Raw genomic sequence first — 18,067 nt, 5'->3', positions numbered from 1 at the left:
CCGCAGGACTGGGTTTGTTTGCCCCATCTGGAAACCTCTCCTCTAGGATGTCAGTTCAGAAGGATGAGTGCTCCTCATGGGATCTGCAGATACTGGCACAGGAAGGGACTCCCGTTGAGCGTTTTATGGGAGAGCTGCCTGAGGTGCAGAGAGGAGTCGGTCGGCATTGGACGTAGCTGTCTGTCTTGTTCTCCCCAGAGGCGCCACCACATCCTGAGGTTTGGTGGGGTGGAATTCAGTGTGTCCTGGACTTAGAATGAAGGAAACGGGCTGAAAGGCAGAGCTAAAGTCACCTAAAGTAGTACGATGTGCGTTTCCTTGAGCGGGCAGCCTTGGGTTTTCGGATCACAGCTGCTGTCGGCACTCGGACTCACACAGAGCTCAGGTCTGCCTCAGATAACGGGAGTCCCAGCCTGTCCATAGCCTGCCTCCTTTGACATGGTCACCGATCCCAGAACTTCTTCACACGCTTTGTGATGGCCAAGGCGCTTCTCCAGCCCTGGTGGCTGTGCTGCGATTGGTTTTTTAGGCGAAAGCCCGAAGAGAGCAGGGCTGACCGGGCTGTTGTCTGCTGTTTGCAACATCTGGTTCCCCACACAAGTGGGGTGTGTGTGTGCTGTGTGAGTGCTCCCCATGATGACTCCTCGGTCCCGGGCAGCACCAGGCCGTGTACATCACTTCTTGAATGAGTAGCCGTGGTGGAAAGGCTTGTATGGGCGGCTGTCGGGGTGACCACAAGGCAGGCCAGGGGAAATGGAGGCAGGGACAGGTTGGAAGGAGAGGGGAGCAACTCCTGAGGTAAACAAGACCGAGACCTGTGTGCGAGTTGTCTTGTATAAAGGGATGCGAAAGTTGGTGTGCTGGTTGATTCATTTATTTTTGTCAACTTGACACAAACCCGGGCGTACCTGGGAGGAGGGAGTCTTAATTGAGAACATGCCTCCAGGAGATTGGCCTATGGGCACGTCTGTAAGGTATTGCCTTATTTAGTGATGGATGTGGGAGGACCCAGTGCACCAGAAGCAGTGCCATTTATTCCTGGGCAGGTGGCCCTGGGTGGTTTATACAAGAAATCAGGCTGAACAATCCACCAGGAGCGAGCTAGTGAACAGCACTGCTCTATGGCCTCCGCTTCAGCCCCAGCCTCTAGGTTCCTGCCCTGACTTCCATCAGGAATGGAGTGTGACCAGACAGTGATAAACTGGAATAAACCCTTTCCTTCCCAAATTGCTTTGGGTCATGGTGTTTTATCACAGCAACAGAAAGACCACCATGGGCATGCCTGCTTTGGGGGCACTTGGCTTTTCCAAGCCTATTGTTAAGTACCTGGCAGGGTGCTAAGTAACTTGGGAGGCAGACAGACATTATTAGGTTGGAGGACGAAGCCATAGAATTGAGCTTAGGGAGCAGCTAATTTACCAACTTGCTTTCTGTGAGGCCCTTAAAGACGATGGGCCCGAGTCTTAACCCTGCCTCCCAGCCCCAGCCTGGAGAAGCCTCTAGACGAGCTGGAGCTTTAGTCTGTGGATTCTGTGCCGACAGAGGTAGTGTTCTCTTGGCTCGTAGTGACTTCACGAGTCTTGGGGGGAGAGGTGGGGTGAACGGGCAAGTCTTCGTAGGTCCAGGAAGTGCTCTAATTGTTTGGAATTGCGTATGTGGAATTGATGGAATTGGATATGAGAGAATTGATGGTGTTTGGACTGTAGACATTTGGACTCCTAGGGCTTGGCCCACAGCCTTCAGTAGAGAGAGAAGAGGCAGAAGAGTATGTGGGCTGTGGCTTTCTGGGCAGAATGGGTGTAGCCCTGCTCATCAGGCACGGAGTCACACTAGTTAAAAAGTGAGCGATGAGAGTTGGTAAATCGGCGTGAATGAGGAGAGGCAGCCCCCTCCCCTCTCAGCGATGAAGCCGGGTATGAATGGGGACATGGGAGAGTTCATTGATAACTCTAGAGCCATATGGCAAATGACCACCCAGGAGACCCAGTTGACTGAGTCATTGATTCAGGCCTAATGCGTTTTTAATGGCTACCCAGATGCGCTTCCTAATTGCTTCACCACGCGTTGCAGAGTCAAGCATGAGTCATCCTCCAGCGACGAAGAGCACTCAGCCGCCAAGCCGTCCAACTCCAGCCACCTCTCTCTCCTGTCCAACGTCAGCTACAAAAAGACCCTGCGGCTCACGTCGGAGCAGCTGGTGAGTCCCATGTCCCCAGTACAGCTGCGGTTCAAGTTCTCAGGTGTGGGCAGGTAGAGTTTGAGGGCTTTCTTGAAGGTCTGGGGTTCTTCTCCTTTTTTGCTCACTCAGCTCTTCCCAGGACCTTTCCTGCGCCAGCATGCCTGTTAGTGACCTCACACCCTCACTTCGGTACCTTGTGTTTCCACCCCGACTTTGTGTCCGTTCACATGGACCGGCTACGTGACTCTCACTCTGAGCTGCTTTTTTTTTCTGACCTAGAAGGAGGAGGAGGAGGCAGTTTTGCCTGAGCCTGTTCGTTTATCCTCATTACCAGTGGCCGAGAGACTTGGGAATGTCTCTCCTGAGTGTTTTTGCTTTGAGAGAGATGCTGGTTAATGCAAATGCATCTATGAAGTCGGTGGATATCAAGCAGGCGTGATGGAGTTTAGAGAATTTTAGGGAGCAGAGGGTCCCCCCTTCCCCGGTGTGTGTGTGTGTGTGTGTGTGTGTGTGTGTGTGTGTGTGTGTGTGTGTGTGTGACTGGTTTTCATGAGGCCTTTCCAACCCTGGACTTCCTTCAAATCAAGGCCATCCAGTGAGCAGACATCTCGGCTTTTCCACATTAAAGTCTGTGTATCTATTGTAAGAATTTAATGAGGAGTAGGTTTTGACAGAATGGTATTTAATGGGAAAAGATGACCCCATGTTAACCACTTGTGGGACCCGGGGGGACACTTAGAGTCGACCTTGTGGGCCTGTGTGGCCAGCTCCTGTGTCTCAGAGTATACCAGCAAAGACTGAAGACCAACCAAAGGAGTTTTGTTTTCTGAATTTGGTATGATGTGCTTGGGCCTACTCTATGTTTTTATGGATTCAAGGCTCTCTCTCCAGTCTGTGTCATTATAGAAATCAGTAAAAACACACTATTGATGGAAACACTTTTGTCTGTCTTACATTTGTGTTCTCACACCGGGACCCTTCACACTGCCTGTGACTTGGGTGAAGCCTGCGGCCAGTCCCTGAACTCTGTGTACTCGCTCTCTCAGGACTGGGTCATGTTAGCACTGCTTTTGGAAGCAGAATGATCTGTAGAGAGTGGGTGGCTGTTTCGTGAGTGGGGCCAGGGAGAGCTGGGTCTGACTTAGGTTGCCTGTCCAGCCCTGGACAGAACTAGAGCCGGAAACAGAGGAGAGAACTTCGCAGTGGTGTGGGGAAGCCAGGGTTGATTTTAAAGCCTGCAGAGGCCCAACAACCCCTGAATCTGGACCTCCCCGTGAAGCACACAAACGGTTCGTGTTTTCCAGAAAAGCTTGAAGTTGAAGAATGGCCCCAACGATGTGGTTTTTAGCGTCACCACGCAGTACCAGGGCACCTGCCGCTGTGAAGGCACCATCTACCTCTGGAACTGGGACGATAAAGTGATCATCTCGGATATCGATGGGACCATCACCAGGTGGGTCTGGCTGCATCATGGTCTGGAGCTGGCTTCCCTCTCACCCTGGGTAGCATCGTGGGAGCTGGAGCATACAGTGTCCCGTGCATTTGGGACTGCGCGGATAGGGGCAACACCTTGGCCTCAGCAGCGGCCACGAGGGCCTGGTGTCTTCTTTCTGTCTGGGTATCATCTCTCCAACCTGGTTTTGAAGAGTGCGCTTCTGGAATGGTTAGCGGGCCCTCACGTGGGTCCAGCAAGCCCAGTCCTCAGCACGATGGCTCACCCGAGTTCTTCCTAATGTCCTCACTTGACTCTGTGAGCCCGGGCTTTCTACTGAGGAAGCCGTGGGTCTTATTCATGCTGTTGTTTCTTTCAGTTTTTTTTTTTTTTAAACACATTTTTGTGGGTGCACATACATGTGCATGAGCATGGCCCTCAGGGGTCAACTTGGGGGCAGCCTGTTCTCTTCCTCTGCCGTGTGGTGCCTGGGAACAAAGGCAGCGGGCGCCTTTGCCCTCTGAGCCGTGTTACCAGCCCTCACTCATACTGTTTTTATGGGGCGTGAGTAGTGCATTGAAGCCAAACGGGCATTTTTTTTTCCTTCTCCTCTTACGGTAACCTTTGGCTTATATATATATATATATATATAAAATTTTCATTTTTCTTTAGATCGGATACTCTTGGTCATATTTTGCCCACGCTGGGAAAGGATTGGACCCACCAGGGCATTGCAAAGCTGTATCATAAAGTAAGCCAGTAAGTATAGAGCACCGACTGCTGTCTTATAACTGCCCGTTTGTGACCCCCCACCCCTGCTCTGTATACAGACTCTCTCCCTCCGAGCATGGGGTGACTTACAGGGACGTAGAACTTGCTTCCTTAGGTGGCAGGGAAGACTGTCCTTCAGCCCGGGATTACAAACGAGACCAGGGTTCCATCTCTCCACAACCATGGCCCTCAACTCTTTAATACACAGTAGTGTCTGGAGACTGAATTTTGAGACAGGGTCTTTTACTATGTGGCCCAGACAGGCCTGGAACTCACAGTCTCTGCTTTTGCCTCCCAAAGGGCTAGGATTTCAGGCACAAGTGACCATGCTTCAAGGCATTTTCGATTGCCGTGATTTCTGTGTGCTGTGGGCACCGGGCGGGTGGAAGCTGGGATGCTCTGTCTCACAATTATCCGAGCCTGCCGGCCAGTCGGCTGGGTGTCTGGGTGGAGGCTTGCGGATCGTAGAGACAAAGAAGAAGACTGAAAAGCGTCGGCAGGACTGCCAGTCAATGCCGACAGTCCCGGGTTTACTTCACAGCCAGCTTATACACAGTCTTGAAGGACAGAGGATGCACAGCACAGGCGTTCAGCCACTGTCTGTCCCGTCTTTGCCTCAAGGAGCAGGCAGTGCTTCCATTTTCTGTCTCATGTGCTTCCGCCTGGCATCAGCAGCCTGTATCCAGCTAGATAGTGTGTTCCTTCCTGTGGGCTAACCAGGACTTTCTCACAGCCCTGGAGCAAGCAAGCCTGAACTCTGTTGACTCAGAATAGACTTCAGATTCCAACTGGGAAACTGAGTCAGTTGTGGGCTCCCACACACAAAGCATCGCTGGAGGTATCTGACGTCTACCTGCTCCAAGACAGCTGTGCTGAGGACCCCAGTCTAAAAGCTTGTCTTGGAACATTTGATTTAAGTCTGTCTGGATTGTGGGCTTTGAAATTTTTTATTTTTGTTTTGTTTTTGTTTATGTTTTTTTTTTGTTTTTTTGAGACAGGGTTTCTCTCTGTGTAGTTTTGGAACCTGTCCTGGATCTCACTCTGTAGACCAGGCTGGCCTCGAACTCACAGAGATCCACCTGGCTCTGCCTCTCGAGTGCTGGGATTAAAGGTGTGTGCCACCACCCAGCGAAATTTTTTGTTTTTAATGTGTGTGTGTGTGTGTGTGTGTGTGTGTGTGTATGTATGTATGTGCATGTATATGTATGTGTGTGTGCATGTATATGTATGTGTGTATGTGTGTGTGTGTGTGTGTGTGTGTATGTGCATGTATATGTGTGTGTGTATGTGTGTGTGTGTCATGAGTGGGTGTTATGTATGTGTGCGTATGTGTTTGTGTGTGCATGTGTGTTTGTGTGTGTGGCATGCCACAGCCTGATTGTGGAGGCCAGAGGACAGACTGCTTTCAGGAGTTGGTCCTCACCTTCCCCCTCGCTGAGACGAGGCCTCTGTTGTTGCCGCCACTCTTGTGTCCTCCGGGCCGGCTGGTCCCGTCTCACCGTGGGAGCCGGCGCCCCGGTCTCTCTGTGGGTTCTGGGCGGAACGTAGGCACTCAGGCTTGCACTCCTGGTCAGTTAACCCTTTGTGCCTTCTGAGCCCTTTCTAAGGCGGGGTGTAGAGACCAGGACAGGACGGGAAACTTGGACTCAGGTCACTCTGTCGTGCTCTGCTCTAGTGTTCTCCAGACCCCCATGTCGGTCACTGAGGACCGGACAAGCAGGAGCGGACGGTGTATCACCCCTTCCCCGCCTCCCCTGCACCCCACCGCTGCTGCGCTTTGGCCCACAGCCCCCTATTCTCTCTGAGGGCAGGGCCCTGCTGAGCCCCAGGGGCATCTCTGGACACCTCGGGCTGCGTGGAGGGCTCAGAGCAGGTGGCTGAGGGATGACGAGGAGAGCCTCAGACTGTGCAGAGACCTGGGCGGGACGGTCTGTGCTGTTGCCCTTCTCAGTGGTGGCCCAGTCTTACCACCCGACCCCACATCCGGGAGTGCCCCTCATTCTTGTGCTTACCAAGGCTTCTGCAACCACTGCCCGGCTGTGGGAAGCGTGGTGTGGCCTGGTTTGCAGATGAGGTGCACGGTGGCCTATCCTAAGGGAAGGCTGCTCGAGGTCGGACTCGGAGTGCTAGTCTACGGTGCCGTGAGAGGTGGTGTGGTTCGTTCTCCACTGGAAATAACATGTTACGGAATGCAGGCTTTCACATGGGGGGGCGGCACTTGCAACCACACCTTTCTTCATAGAGCAGGCGGAGGTAAGGGTTTGGGATGCCGAAAAGTTCCGTGCTCGGTGCTATTCAAGGTGGATGGGTCGTGTCTTTCAGGAACGGCTACAAGTTTCTCTACTGTTCGGCACGCGCCATTGGGATGGCAGACATGACGAGGGGCTACCTGCACTGGGTCAATGAGAGGGGCACGGTGCTGCCGCAGGGGCCCCTTCTGCTCAGCCCGAGCAGCCTCTTCTCTGCCTTACACAGGTACCGCCCTGACAGCCCACCCCATGGCTTACACAGGTACCGCCCTGACAGCCCACCCCATGGCTTACACAGGTACCGCCTGACAGCCCACCCCATGGCTTACACAGGTGATAGCCCACCCCATGGCTTACACAGGTACCGCCTGACAGCCCACCCCATGGCTTACACAGGTACCGCCCTGACAGCCCACCCCATGCAGACACGTTGTCTCTTCCTCATTGCAAGTTTTGCAGAATAAGTGGACCGTTGGACTGGAGAGATGGCTCAGTTGATAAATGCCTTTGCCTTGCAAGTGTGAAGAGGAATTTGAGCCCCAGAACCCGTGTGTGTGTGTGTGTGTGTGTGTGTGTGTGTGTGTGTGTGTCTGTGTAATGCATTAGAGATTCCTCACACAAGGCACCAAAATACCGTTGCTTTGAATGCATTAATAAAAAGAGTCACCAATAATGCATCAGTATCACATTAACGAAGGACTTCACCTTGGTGTCACACTTTAGTGTGACCCTTCTCCTTGACGTCCTCTAACCAAGAATGAACCCAGGTTTGGATTCTCTATGTCCTTCACCACGTGTACTCTGTCCTCCTGTCTGCCCGCTGCGTGTCCGAGTCTGTGCCCACCTGACTTGTGAATCTCTCCCCATGTCTGTGTGTCCCTGTGTGTTTGTATGCCTCTCTTCCTAACAAAGGGCTTCGACTGTGTTTGGTGGACCAAAGAGAAGGCATCACATGAGGGTGGGATGGAGGACGCTTTACAGAAATCTTTAACAGTGTGACAAGGGATAAAGTCACTGACTCCAGCTGACCCTGACTGACCCAGATAACAAACACCATTGCTTACCACGCAGTATCCAAATGTCGTGCTCATTGATTGTGGATGTTCATTTATAAGATTGCTTCTAACCTCTGTTTTTGCTGCTTTCAGTAAATAATTATCACAACACACAAACATACATGCTCTGGGTTACTCTGGGTCAGCGGCATGGAAGAGGACATAAGTTAAGGTTACAGCTATCCATTAGCTTAGGTTGTAAACACTGATCACATGGGAACTCCAAGGCAATTCAGGTTGATGGTTACATTGTTCTCATATAAGCAGTTCAGACAAACAGGCTTGAGCACACAGTAGGATGGCAGTCTTCAGTCTGTGACCTCAGATGCATTTTTAGCTTTGACTGTGAGGTCCAGCAAAGGTTCCCGTCTCTTAGGATACAATGGGTGTGGTGGATCCCTGGGCCTCACTGGCGGTCAGCCTTATCTATTTGGTGAGTCCTAGACCAGTGAGAAACCTTGTCTGAAAAACAGGAGGGGACAGCACCTGAGGAATGACACCCAAGACCAACCTCTGGTCCCTGCACTTGTGCATTCACCCACACAGATGCTCACACAGACACGCATACACACACAGTGACAACACACAGAGATACACAGACACACACACAGATACACACACAGACTGACACACGCACAGTCACAATACACAGAGATACACAGACACCCACGCAGACATACACAGACAGACACACACAGACACGCACATGCATGCGTGCACGCACGCACGCACGCACGCACGCACGCACGCACGCACGCACACCTCTCAGCGGGCCTCTTCTGACTAGTATCCATGGTCCCGGAGCTTGCTTCCCAAGCTCAGCAGTGTCCAGCTGTGTTGGGCCCACTACTCTGTCCTGCGGCTTTCAGAACCAAGTTTCCTTAAAGCATCCAAAGGTCTGCTATGATTTGATTAAACATGCAGTGAATCTAGAGGCCAGTTTAGAGAGGATTAATACCTCAATATAATATCAAAGCATCCAGTTCAAGAAGCTGGTCTGTCTGTTTTATTTAGGTTTTTCTTCTCTGTTGTATTCAGTGAGTTTTTATATTTTTTTTATAATTTATTTACTTTTTTATTTCATGTGCATTCATATTTTGCCTGCATGTATGTCTGTATGAGGGTGTTAGATCTTGGAATTCAGGCAGTTAGTTATGAGCTGCCATGTGAGTGCTGGGAATTGAACCCAGGTCCCCTGGAAGAACAGCCAGTGCGCTTATCCAATGGGTCATCTCTCCAGCCCTGAGTTTTTATAGTTTTAACCAAGAAGGTCCATCATATCTTTTTGACCCCTAAATTCTAAGTCTTAAAGCTTTTGTTACCTTTTCTCATGTTGTTTTTGGCTGGAGACCATTGGTGTGTTTCCCACAGGATGTTTGCAGAAGGACCTTGTGGAAGGGGCTGACCACGGAGCCCTGTTTTGGCCTGGGGCTCGGTCGGTAGACCATGCTAACCCCTGAGTGGTCATCTTCCTGTCTCTGCCTCCTTCGTTCTGGGATTACAGGTGTCTGCCGCCCAAACCAGCTTTTTGTAGTAGGTTTTCCTCCCCTTTTCTTTTTTTCTTTCTATTTTTGATGTAAGAATTTTTATCCTGGGGCTAGAGGGATGGCTCAGCAGTTAAGAGCACATCCTGCTCTTGCAGAGGACCAGAGTTTGATTCCCAGCACCCATGCTGGACAGCTCAACAACCACCTGTAACTCCAGCCCCAGGGGAGTGGACATCACCTATTGGCCTGTACAGGCCGCCTGCACACACTTGGCACATGCATACAATAATATGCATACAAATAACAATAAGTTTCAGAAGTTTTCATCCTAACGAGATGTTGGCCAGTGGCCAGTGTCTTTGTATCCTAGGTGATTTCCTTTCTCTTAATCTCATTATATGTGAGACATTGTTACAGGGGTCGGTTTCAAATGTCACCTGACTCCTGCCTTCCTGTCATGACCCTGCTTCTCTACCCTGCCTCCCTTTGCATTTATAGACGTCCTTGGGACTTTGCCCGTGTGTTCACCAGTGAGCTTGGCCCACGCTAACACAGACTTTTGTTTCCGAGGTCACCCCTCTCCCGGGCTGGTGCTTTGCATTTTTCTTGTGCCGAGAGTGTGGCTCATTCTGAGTTGAGTGTTTTTCTGGGCGGCTGGGCCGAGTTTATAGCTTGCACATTGAAGACTAGTTTTAAAATTTTAAATGACTTCTGTGTGTGTGTGTGTGTGTGTGTGTGTGTGTGTGTGTGTGTGTGTAAGTCAAAGGACAAGCATGCTGAGGTCAGCTCCCTCCCTCTAAAGTGGGTTGTGGGGCACACACTCAGGTGTCAGACTCGGCGCGGGTCTCCTTACCCACGAAGCGGCTTTGATGGCCCTCACACCAGTTTAATGCAAACTGAAGTCCTCTCATGCTGACCAATTATATACTTGTGTATTTTAATAGAGAAGTGATTGAAAAGAAGCCAGAAAAGTTCAAAGTCCAGTGTTTGACAGACATCAAAAACCTGTTTTTCCCGAACACAGAACCCTTCTACGCTGCTTTTGGAAACCGCCCTGCCGTAAGTACCTCAGGGGAGCCTCGAGGCATTGTGCTTGGTGCTGCCAGCTGCTTTCACAAAGGCCTGGCCGAGGAATGTCGTGCACGGTGAGCGTCCTCTAAGGCAAAGAGGTCGAAAGCGTTTCGGACAGGACCTCTAGTCTCCTTTGAAGGCCTCTGAAGCTGGCGACCTGGCCTACAAACTTGGAATTGTGCATTACCCGTTAAATTAGTAAAGCAAGGGCACTGAAGGTGCCGGGTCCTTCCTGAGAGATGAGACGACCGTGCCAGCCCTGCCTGATGCCCAAAGCATGCAGCGAGAGCTCCCTGGCTGAAGGAAACGTGTGGAGATAGATGGTGTGGGTGACCCAAGCTTTTTGGAAGGTTCGGTTTGAAGTCTGCAGCAGAGACTCATAGGGTGGAGGAAATGTGTGGAGATGTTATGGAGGTGACCCACTCTTGCTAGAAGGTTCTGTATTCTATACACTATAGCTGGGTATTGACTACTCAACTGGACATTTCTGCTCTTAAAACCTGTAGCAGATTATTTTGGAATGAGAAACTCGGTTAGAAAATAAACCTGAGGAATGCCAGCCAGCCAGCAGGGCAGGAGCCATGGGGGAGGTTAGCTCAGGTCCTGAAGAGTTGAAGGAACTGAGGCCCAGGGAGGAACACTAGCGGAATGGGTCTCCACTCCCCTGAGCTGAAGCGCCAGTTAGTGAAAATTGGTAATGCGACATTGAATGAGAGGTCACGGTGCGTGCTTGTTTGTACAGTGAACTCTGCCCTCCCGACGTGTTAAATCACCTTTTCTAAATGTAGGATGTGTATTCCTACAAGCAAGTGGGAGTGTCCCTCAACAGGATCTTCACCGTCAACCCCAAGGGCGAGCTGGTGCAGGAGCACGCCAAGACCAACATCAGCTCGTGAGTGTTACCTGTTCCCCAGGGACAGGACTCCCCCTCCCCCACTGTTCTGAAGCCGGTATCCCCGTCCATTGCAACCCTTTTATCCACTGCTGTCTTTGTTTTAATCTTTGCATGTCTGTGTGTGTGTGTGGACACATGTATGCAGCACACACTTGTATGTGTTCATATCTGTGGAGGTCAGAGGTCAATGTCATGTGTCTTCCTCAATCACTTTGACCCTATTTTTTGAGACAGAGTTTCTCATTGAACTTGAGGCTTACCCATTGGCTAGCCTGGCTGGCCAGTGAGCTTCAGGGACCTTCCTGTGTCCCACGCCCCAGCACTGAGGTGGCAGGCATGTATTACACCTGACTTGATGTGGATCAAGTTCTTATGAAGGAAGGCAGTTTATCAACTGAGCCATCTCCCCAGCCCATATTAATCTTTAATTCCCCCCAAAATGGAGTTCAACTCCATGTCTTCCGTCTCCAGCTTAGTTTTTGGACAATAGAGCGAAGTCAGATCCCTCAGAGTGTAAAGCCTAAACTAGAGGCTGGAGTCATCCGGGGCACAGAATTGAATGAGTTAAGAAACTAGACCTTCAGTTGGGCGAGTTTGAATGTCAGTTTAGAATGTAACCCAAGCGAGCCCTGGGAAGTCACGCTTTCTTCCCCATGGTGCTGGGGTTGGAGCACCGTACTGCGGAGGTGCCCTTCTCAGTCCCTGGCTCACTCTTGTTGGCTTTGTTCGAGACAGGATCTTGCCATGGAGTCAGGCTGGCTTTGAACGTTGCAATCCTGCCTCATTATCCCCAGTCCTGGGGTCACAGGGCCTGTCACCACACCTCGCTGGTTTGCTGTGTTGAGTGTGGCCGTGTGGTGCATGTAACATCTCTCTTGGCTCTGCCTCATCTCACATGGGTCTCTGATGTCAGCCCTCCTGGGTTCGTCAGCCATCGCTCTGCCTCGTCCACGGCTTTGTGTCTTTTCATGTGATCTGTACTAAACTGGAAAACAGCCTCTGGCTTGAGTAGCCGCAGCACTGACATAAGCGGGAGACTTGGATCCGAGGAGTGGGCTGTGAGATTCCTCCTGGTGTTGGCGAGTACCTCCCATGCTTTTCGAGCTGGGCATAGTTGTGACTCACACTGTAATCCCAGCACCCTGGGAAAGCAGAGGCAGGAGAATTGCTGTGGATTTGAGGCCAGCTGTGGGCTGCATAGTGAGTTCCAGGCCAGTCTGGATCTGGGAGTGAGACCACCAGGGCAGTTTCTCACTTTGAAGATGGTCATTAGAGTCCAGCTGGACTAGAACAGTTCCAGATGTGAGGGAGCCCTGGCTTCCTGGCTTCCTGGCTTCCTAGACAGGCCAGGCCCTCAAGAGCTATCTAGGTGTGGGGAGAGGAGAAGATGGAGCCCACACCCTCCTATCCTGTAGCAGGTCAGTTGTGGTGTTGAGACACGTTCTTTGAGATGACTCTTTCATCTTTAGGAAGCATGTAGACCAAGGTCCAGAACTTGGTATGATGTTTTATTTTAATTATTACTAATTTGTGTGTGTGTGTGTGTGTGTGTGTGTGTGTGTGTGTGTGTGTATGTGTGTGTGTGCTGCGCATGCATGCTCAGGCAAGTACATGCGTGTGCCACAGTGTACATGTGACGGTCACAGGACAACTTCTGTGCAGGCTGTTTGCTACTTCCACCTTTACGTGGGCTCCAGGCTTTGAATCTGGCTGCCACGCTGTGGAGACAAGCACTTCTTCACCTGCTGGGCCATCTTGCAGGCCCTTGGGTATGACCAGTCCTAGCCAAGCAGGTGCTTGTCCCTTGGAGCCTGGGATGACCTTGTGGTCGTCTTGAAGTGATGGAGCCCCACTGGGTGGAGTCCCGGGTTCAGGACTTCCCTCCTTTGTAGTCAGGGGATGTCCTGTCCTTGCTCCAGGGAGCCCCATGCCTGGAGGGTAGAACGGGCCACCCAGATGGGGCAGGCGCAGCTGCCAGGGCACGTGAGCCTCGCCGCCAGCTTGACGCTGGTGGCTTCTGCAGCCTGGCAGGGGACAGCTCCCTGTGGGGAGTCCCCCCACCCCCATAGCCACAAACCTCAGGCTACTAGGCCTTCAAGTCAGGAGGTATTTTAAAAATTTGTTTGTTTGTTTTAATCCCCAGGAAAGACATAATTCTTAGCATAATGCCAAGAGAGGTTCTCTGCGTTGTGCAAGCACACTGTTTCTCACGAGTCCGTTGGAGGCCCTTTATTAAACACACACGCAGCCTTATTGAAAAGTCATTTCATGCCCCAGAACATGCTAACTCCAGGAGTTTGGATTTCGAAAGCCCCTTTTCGTTCTTGGCACGAGGGAGTGGAGAGGGGCTGCGTGGGAGAGGGTGGGGCCTGTCGGAATCACTGGGTTGGAGGAGCCTGGAGGGCTTCCAGGTCCATACGTGGAACTGCTTTCTTTCTGTAGGAGGCTGTGGTAGGCGTCGTCTTCCTGGGGACAGGGGAAGTGCCCTGAGGTAGGGAGTGCTGGGGACTCCTGTGTGGTCCAGTCCCACACACTGAGGAGGAAGGGCTTGAAGCTCAGGGAGGGCAAGACACTTGCCCAGAGTCACACAGTAAGAAAGGCTGGAGGAGGCCTTGACCTTGCTGTCCCGTGGCCAGGGACTTCTTCGTGAAGTGGAGGTGATCCGCTGTTGAATGGGTTTCCTGTACACGCTACCGGATCCCTTCCTGTGTCGTTCTGTTTGTGATGCTCTCCTTCCTTCACGGTAGAGGGAGTCAGGGTGCAGAGACTTCAGAGCCGTTGCCTGAGATCACCCAGCTGGAACTGGGCAGGAGTGATGCCAGATCAGCACCCCGAGAAGCTCATGGCCCTGAGTCTTTGCACTGTGGCTGTGCTGTCTCTGCTGCCAAGTGCTTTGTCCTTGGTTCCTCCCCAATACCCCACACGTGACCTCCATGGCAGGTATCCCCACACGTGGCCTCCGTGGCAGGTACCCCCACACGTGGCCTCCGTGGCAGGCACCCCCACATGTGGCCTCCGTGGCAGGCACCCCCACACGTGGCCTCTGTGGCAGGTACCCCACACGTGGCCTCCGTGGCAGGCACCCCCACATGTGGCCTCCGTGACAGGCACCCCACACGTGGCCTCCGTGGCAGGCAGATAGATGCCCCTGACCATGCTGATCTCCCTCTGTACATCCCTGCACTTCCGCTCCTATTGCATAGTCAGGCTGTCTCCTCCTGGGAGCGATCTCTTCTCTGGATGTTCTGTCTCCCCCTCTCCCTTCAGTGAGTTTATAAGGCTAGACTGGCTCCAGTCAGGCAGAGTCCACAGCTCCTCACTGGAGTTGGGGTCGTAGATTCCTCCCCAGCCTGCAGTGCAGCCCAGAGTCTGGAACCACCCTTCACGTAGCTGGCCGGGCTCCAGGGGTAGTGACCCTCCTGTCCTTTTTCCCTTGCAGCTATGTGAGACTCTGTGAAGTGGTTGACCACGTCTTCCCGCTGCTGAAGAGAAGCCACTCCTCCGACTTCCCCTGTTCAGACACTTTCAGTAACTTCACCTTCTGGAGAGAACCGCTGCTACCCTTTGAGAACCAGGACGTACATTCGGCCTCAGCCTGATGCGACCAGGCATTAAAGGATAGGTTGTGGGACCCTGGAGCTGCTGGGAAGGCTGATGTGCGGCCATCCGCCCGCCCGAGAGAGAAGCATTTCTCCCTTGACCCGCCCGCCCCGGGGTGACATTTCTGAGCGTGGAGGGTGGATGCAGGCTGCACCTCATCCCGTGTGTGTGCTGCATGAGGACGGGTTGCACTAGTAGTGTGCAAAGCAGTCCTCTGTCTGGGTTAACATACACAGTGCTGCACTCTCCAGCCCGGGGCCAGCCACTGGTTAATGTGGTGACCCCTTAGCACAAGTGGGCCGGCCACCCGAGAGCTGTCCCAGCGTCAGTGTGCGCCCCAGGAACTCGGATGTGCACAGCTGTTGGTAGCATAAGGGGCGCATTTCCACCGACAGTGACATCTGTGCCGCCTTCCACACACAGGGATGAGCCTTTTCCGAGTCTGAGTGCTCTGAAGGGAAGGAGCCTGGGCCTTGCTAGGTCCCAGCCCTCAGGCTTTGACTTTATAGACGTCCCCTTGCAGTATGGCTGACTTAGTCTCACTGTAGGTGATAAGCTCTTGAGTTGCTTTGGTCAAAGATGGCCTGTGCCCCTGGGGCATCTCCTCCCCATCCTCACAGCTCAAGGCCGGGCTATGTATGCCTTAACACATCTGCAGCAGCCGTTTGCTTAGAGCCCAGTGTCTGGTTCTCCCAACTGCGATGCCTTACATTAAAACCATAGTCCCCACGGCAGCGTCTGCGGCATCCTCCGTCTGCGTCCCACCGCGGCCAGCCAGGAAGCACCAAGGAGGACTGGAACGGCAGGCACTTAAGCCAAACAGGAATGATGCCGCTAAAGAAACCGGGTGATTTTAAGAAACGCAGTTTCCAGAAGTTAAACGATTTTCTTTGCAGATATTATTTATTACTCCATTTCGCTGCTGTTGTGAGCACCCTGGCCAGATCCTTAGGAATGCAGCTGTCGTGAACACATTAAAAGTTGAGTGTGCTAGACAATCCAAAGAGCCTTATTCTGTGTGTGTCACACACTGATCTTCTGGAAGTTCCGAATCATTCGTTTTCCTTAGCTTTTTCCATTCAGTCTAATGGGAAAAAAAAAGTGATTTGAGTGATGTTCTTTAAGCTGATAGAGGGTAGTTGTTGAACCGTCTCAGAGAACAATGTGAAAAATGAAAGAAGTATTTTGGTAAAAAGATTTTGCTTTACTTTTGGAAGTTTTATTTTTTTAAAGAGTGTTTTACTCCTGAAAGATCTTCCTATTTAAATTTCATTGTTTGAGTCAGAGGAGACAAAAAAAAAAAAAAAAAAAAAAAAAAAAAAGAAAAAAGAAAAAGAAAGAAAAAAGAGGGTGAAAGAAAGGACTGTTACTCTTTCTGTGAAAGAAGCCCGGAGTCACTGCGGTTGTAGCTGTTGTTGTTGGGTTCTGTGAAGGTCGGATGCGGTCACCGTTCACAGATTGGACAGCGGAAGGGGAAGCGCACCGGCTGCGGACCGCGGACGATGGAGGAACGCGGACGGGAGCGTGCAGGCTCCCTTCTGGGACTGAGGAAAGTAATTAAGCATAGTCCCGCCACAGGCAGCACGTGGCTTGTTCTCTAGTGACCTTCAGAGGCCATGTTAACCCTGCCACTGGGGTGTCTGGAGTGTCTTTTGACTGCCGTGGGCTGCACAGGAGGTCAGGCCTCTCCCTCGTGTCCAGGGGAAGCTTTGGAAGCTCCCTCCCTGCGTCTGCCCCCACCCCCTCCCCGCAGTCCTCTGTTCCAAGTGGCATTCTGAGAGCAAGCTTGAACCGGGGTCTGTTTCTATAACCCAGGCTGGTCTGCCTCCACAGCTACCACACCTGGCTTGGGATCTGGTTGTGAACCACTCTACCCTGAAACAGAGCACACCTTGCACAAAACCACACTCTAAGATCCCTGACGTCCTTCCTGAGCCCCATCCAGGTAGTGGTGTGAAGGAACACCCGCAGCGAGGCGCCCACGTGAGATCCGGATGTGAGCTGCACCCGGGCTCGCTCACGTCGGCTTATCTGCGTATGCGCTATAACCCGGTGGCCCCACGGCCACATGCTAGAATGCTGTATTCGTACCACACATTTCAGAGTTGCTCGTGGAAGTGCGTGACTCACTCCACAGTGACACGTCCTCAAACGTTGATCACACACGATGAAGGAGAATGCCCCCGGCACGTTGCAGAGACGTGCTCCTATTTTCGCAGAGAATTCCCCTTTGGGTTTCAGGTTTGATCACTACGTCAGTATATTTTATTTATAACATTGGCTGTGTGTTTGTAAATGCCGGTGCAATGATGAAAATCAATGTAATATTTCATTGTGTGTGCTTGATGCAGAACTAGAAATTTCTGTAATAAACGAGATGGATGAAAGACTTCTGAAAATCAGGCATGTGAATTTTAAATCTTTTTTTTTTTAATGTTCTTAAGGTGCTTTTCCTTTTTTTCTTTTTTCCTGGTGTGTCATTGTTTACAGCACTTAGTCCCTAACTTGGGAACAACCCTGGATGTGGGCCAGGGAGATGGCTTGCTGTGCAAGCGTGAGCATCCAAGCTCTGTCCCCAGCGTCCATGTATGAAGCCAGACGAGGAAGTGTGCGTTTGTAATCCCAGTGCCGGGGGAGGTGAGGATGGGTGGATCCCTGGCACTGGCTGGACAGACAGCCTAGTGGCATCTGTAAGCCCCAGGTCCCAGGTCCCAGGTCCCAGTGAGAGACCCTGTCTCAATAAGCATGGTGGACTGTCCCTGAGGAGGAACAATACCTGAGATCCTGGCTTCTCAAGGCATGACTGTACAAGTACGTGCACACCCATCCAAGGGCCTGCACACAAATGGACACACACACACACACACACACACACACACACACACACACACAAATCCCAAAGGTTGCAAACCCTTCCCTGTTGGAGTTCGTGCGGGTTATCATACCAACCCTGTTTATCCCTGTGACGGGTAGGAGACATACGGATGTGTTCTTCCCACGAAAGAAGACAATTCCTGCACACCCTGCATTGGATGTTAAAGTTGAGAGGCCTGCTGGGCATAAGCAGGCTCTCTCCTGGCCTGGAAGGAGGCACAGCAGATTGAGTATGCAGAGCCTTGCAGGCCCTGCCCTCCTCGTCACTGTTTCCCATGTGGAATGTCCCGATCTCACGTCCACTGCTCTCCTCTTTCAGACACCTGTCCTTAGTTTGTTTTTCATTTTAAAGGGATCCATCAAAGCCCCTGACTAGTTCGCTCGTTTAAGCTGAAGACGGTCGTAGCCTATCAACATGGTGCACTAGTAACGGCCGGAGGCTTCCTAGAAATTG

The 18,067-nt window shown here is 51.8% G+C and overlaps 1 protein-coding gene across 1 annotated transcript in view; it reads left to right on the top strand.

Annotated features, from left to right (window-relative positions):
• Nucleotides 1–17,141, top strand: part of Lpin1 (lipin 1) — a 106,969-nt gene extending 89,828 nt beyond the window's left edge. Inside the window, 7 exon segments of the mRNA XM_028877671.2 lie at nt 2,071–2,197; nt 3,484–3,632; nt 4,284–4,370; nt 6,705–6,857; nt 10,118–10,232; nt 11,033–11,136; nt 14,579–17,141. Of these exon segments, the coding sequence (XP_028733504.1) occupies nt 2,071–2,197; nt 3,484–3,632; nt 4,284–4,370; nt 6,705–6,857; nt 10,118–10,232; nt 11,033–11,136; nt 14,579–14,738 (895 nt within the window). The 3' untranslated portion in view covers nt 14,739–17,141.
• The last annotated feature ends 926 nt before the right edge of the window (nt 17,142–18,067 follow it).

The sequence above is a fragment of the Peromyscus leucopus genome, chromosome 22 (assembly GCF_004664715.2).
Source record: "Peromyscus leucopus breed LL Stock chromosome 22, UCI_PerLeu_2.1, whole genome shotgun sequence".
NCBI classification, from domain to species: Eukaryota; Metazoa; Chordata; class Mammalia; order Rodentia; family Cricetidae; genus Peromyscus; species Peromyscus leucopus.
The sequence above is the reverse complement of the archived record's forward strand: the minus strand, read 5'-3'. Positions and strand labels throughout refer to the sequence as shown.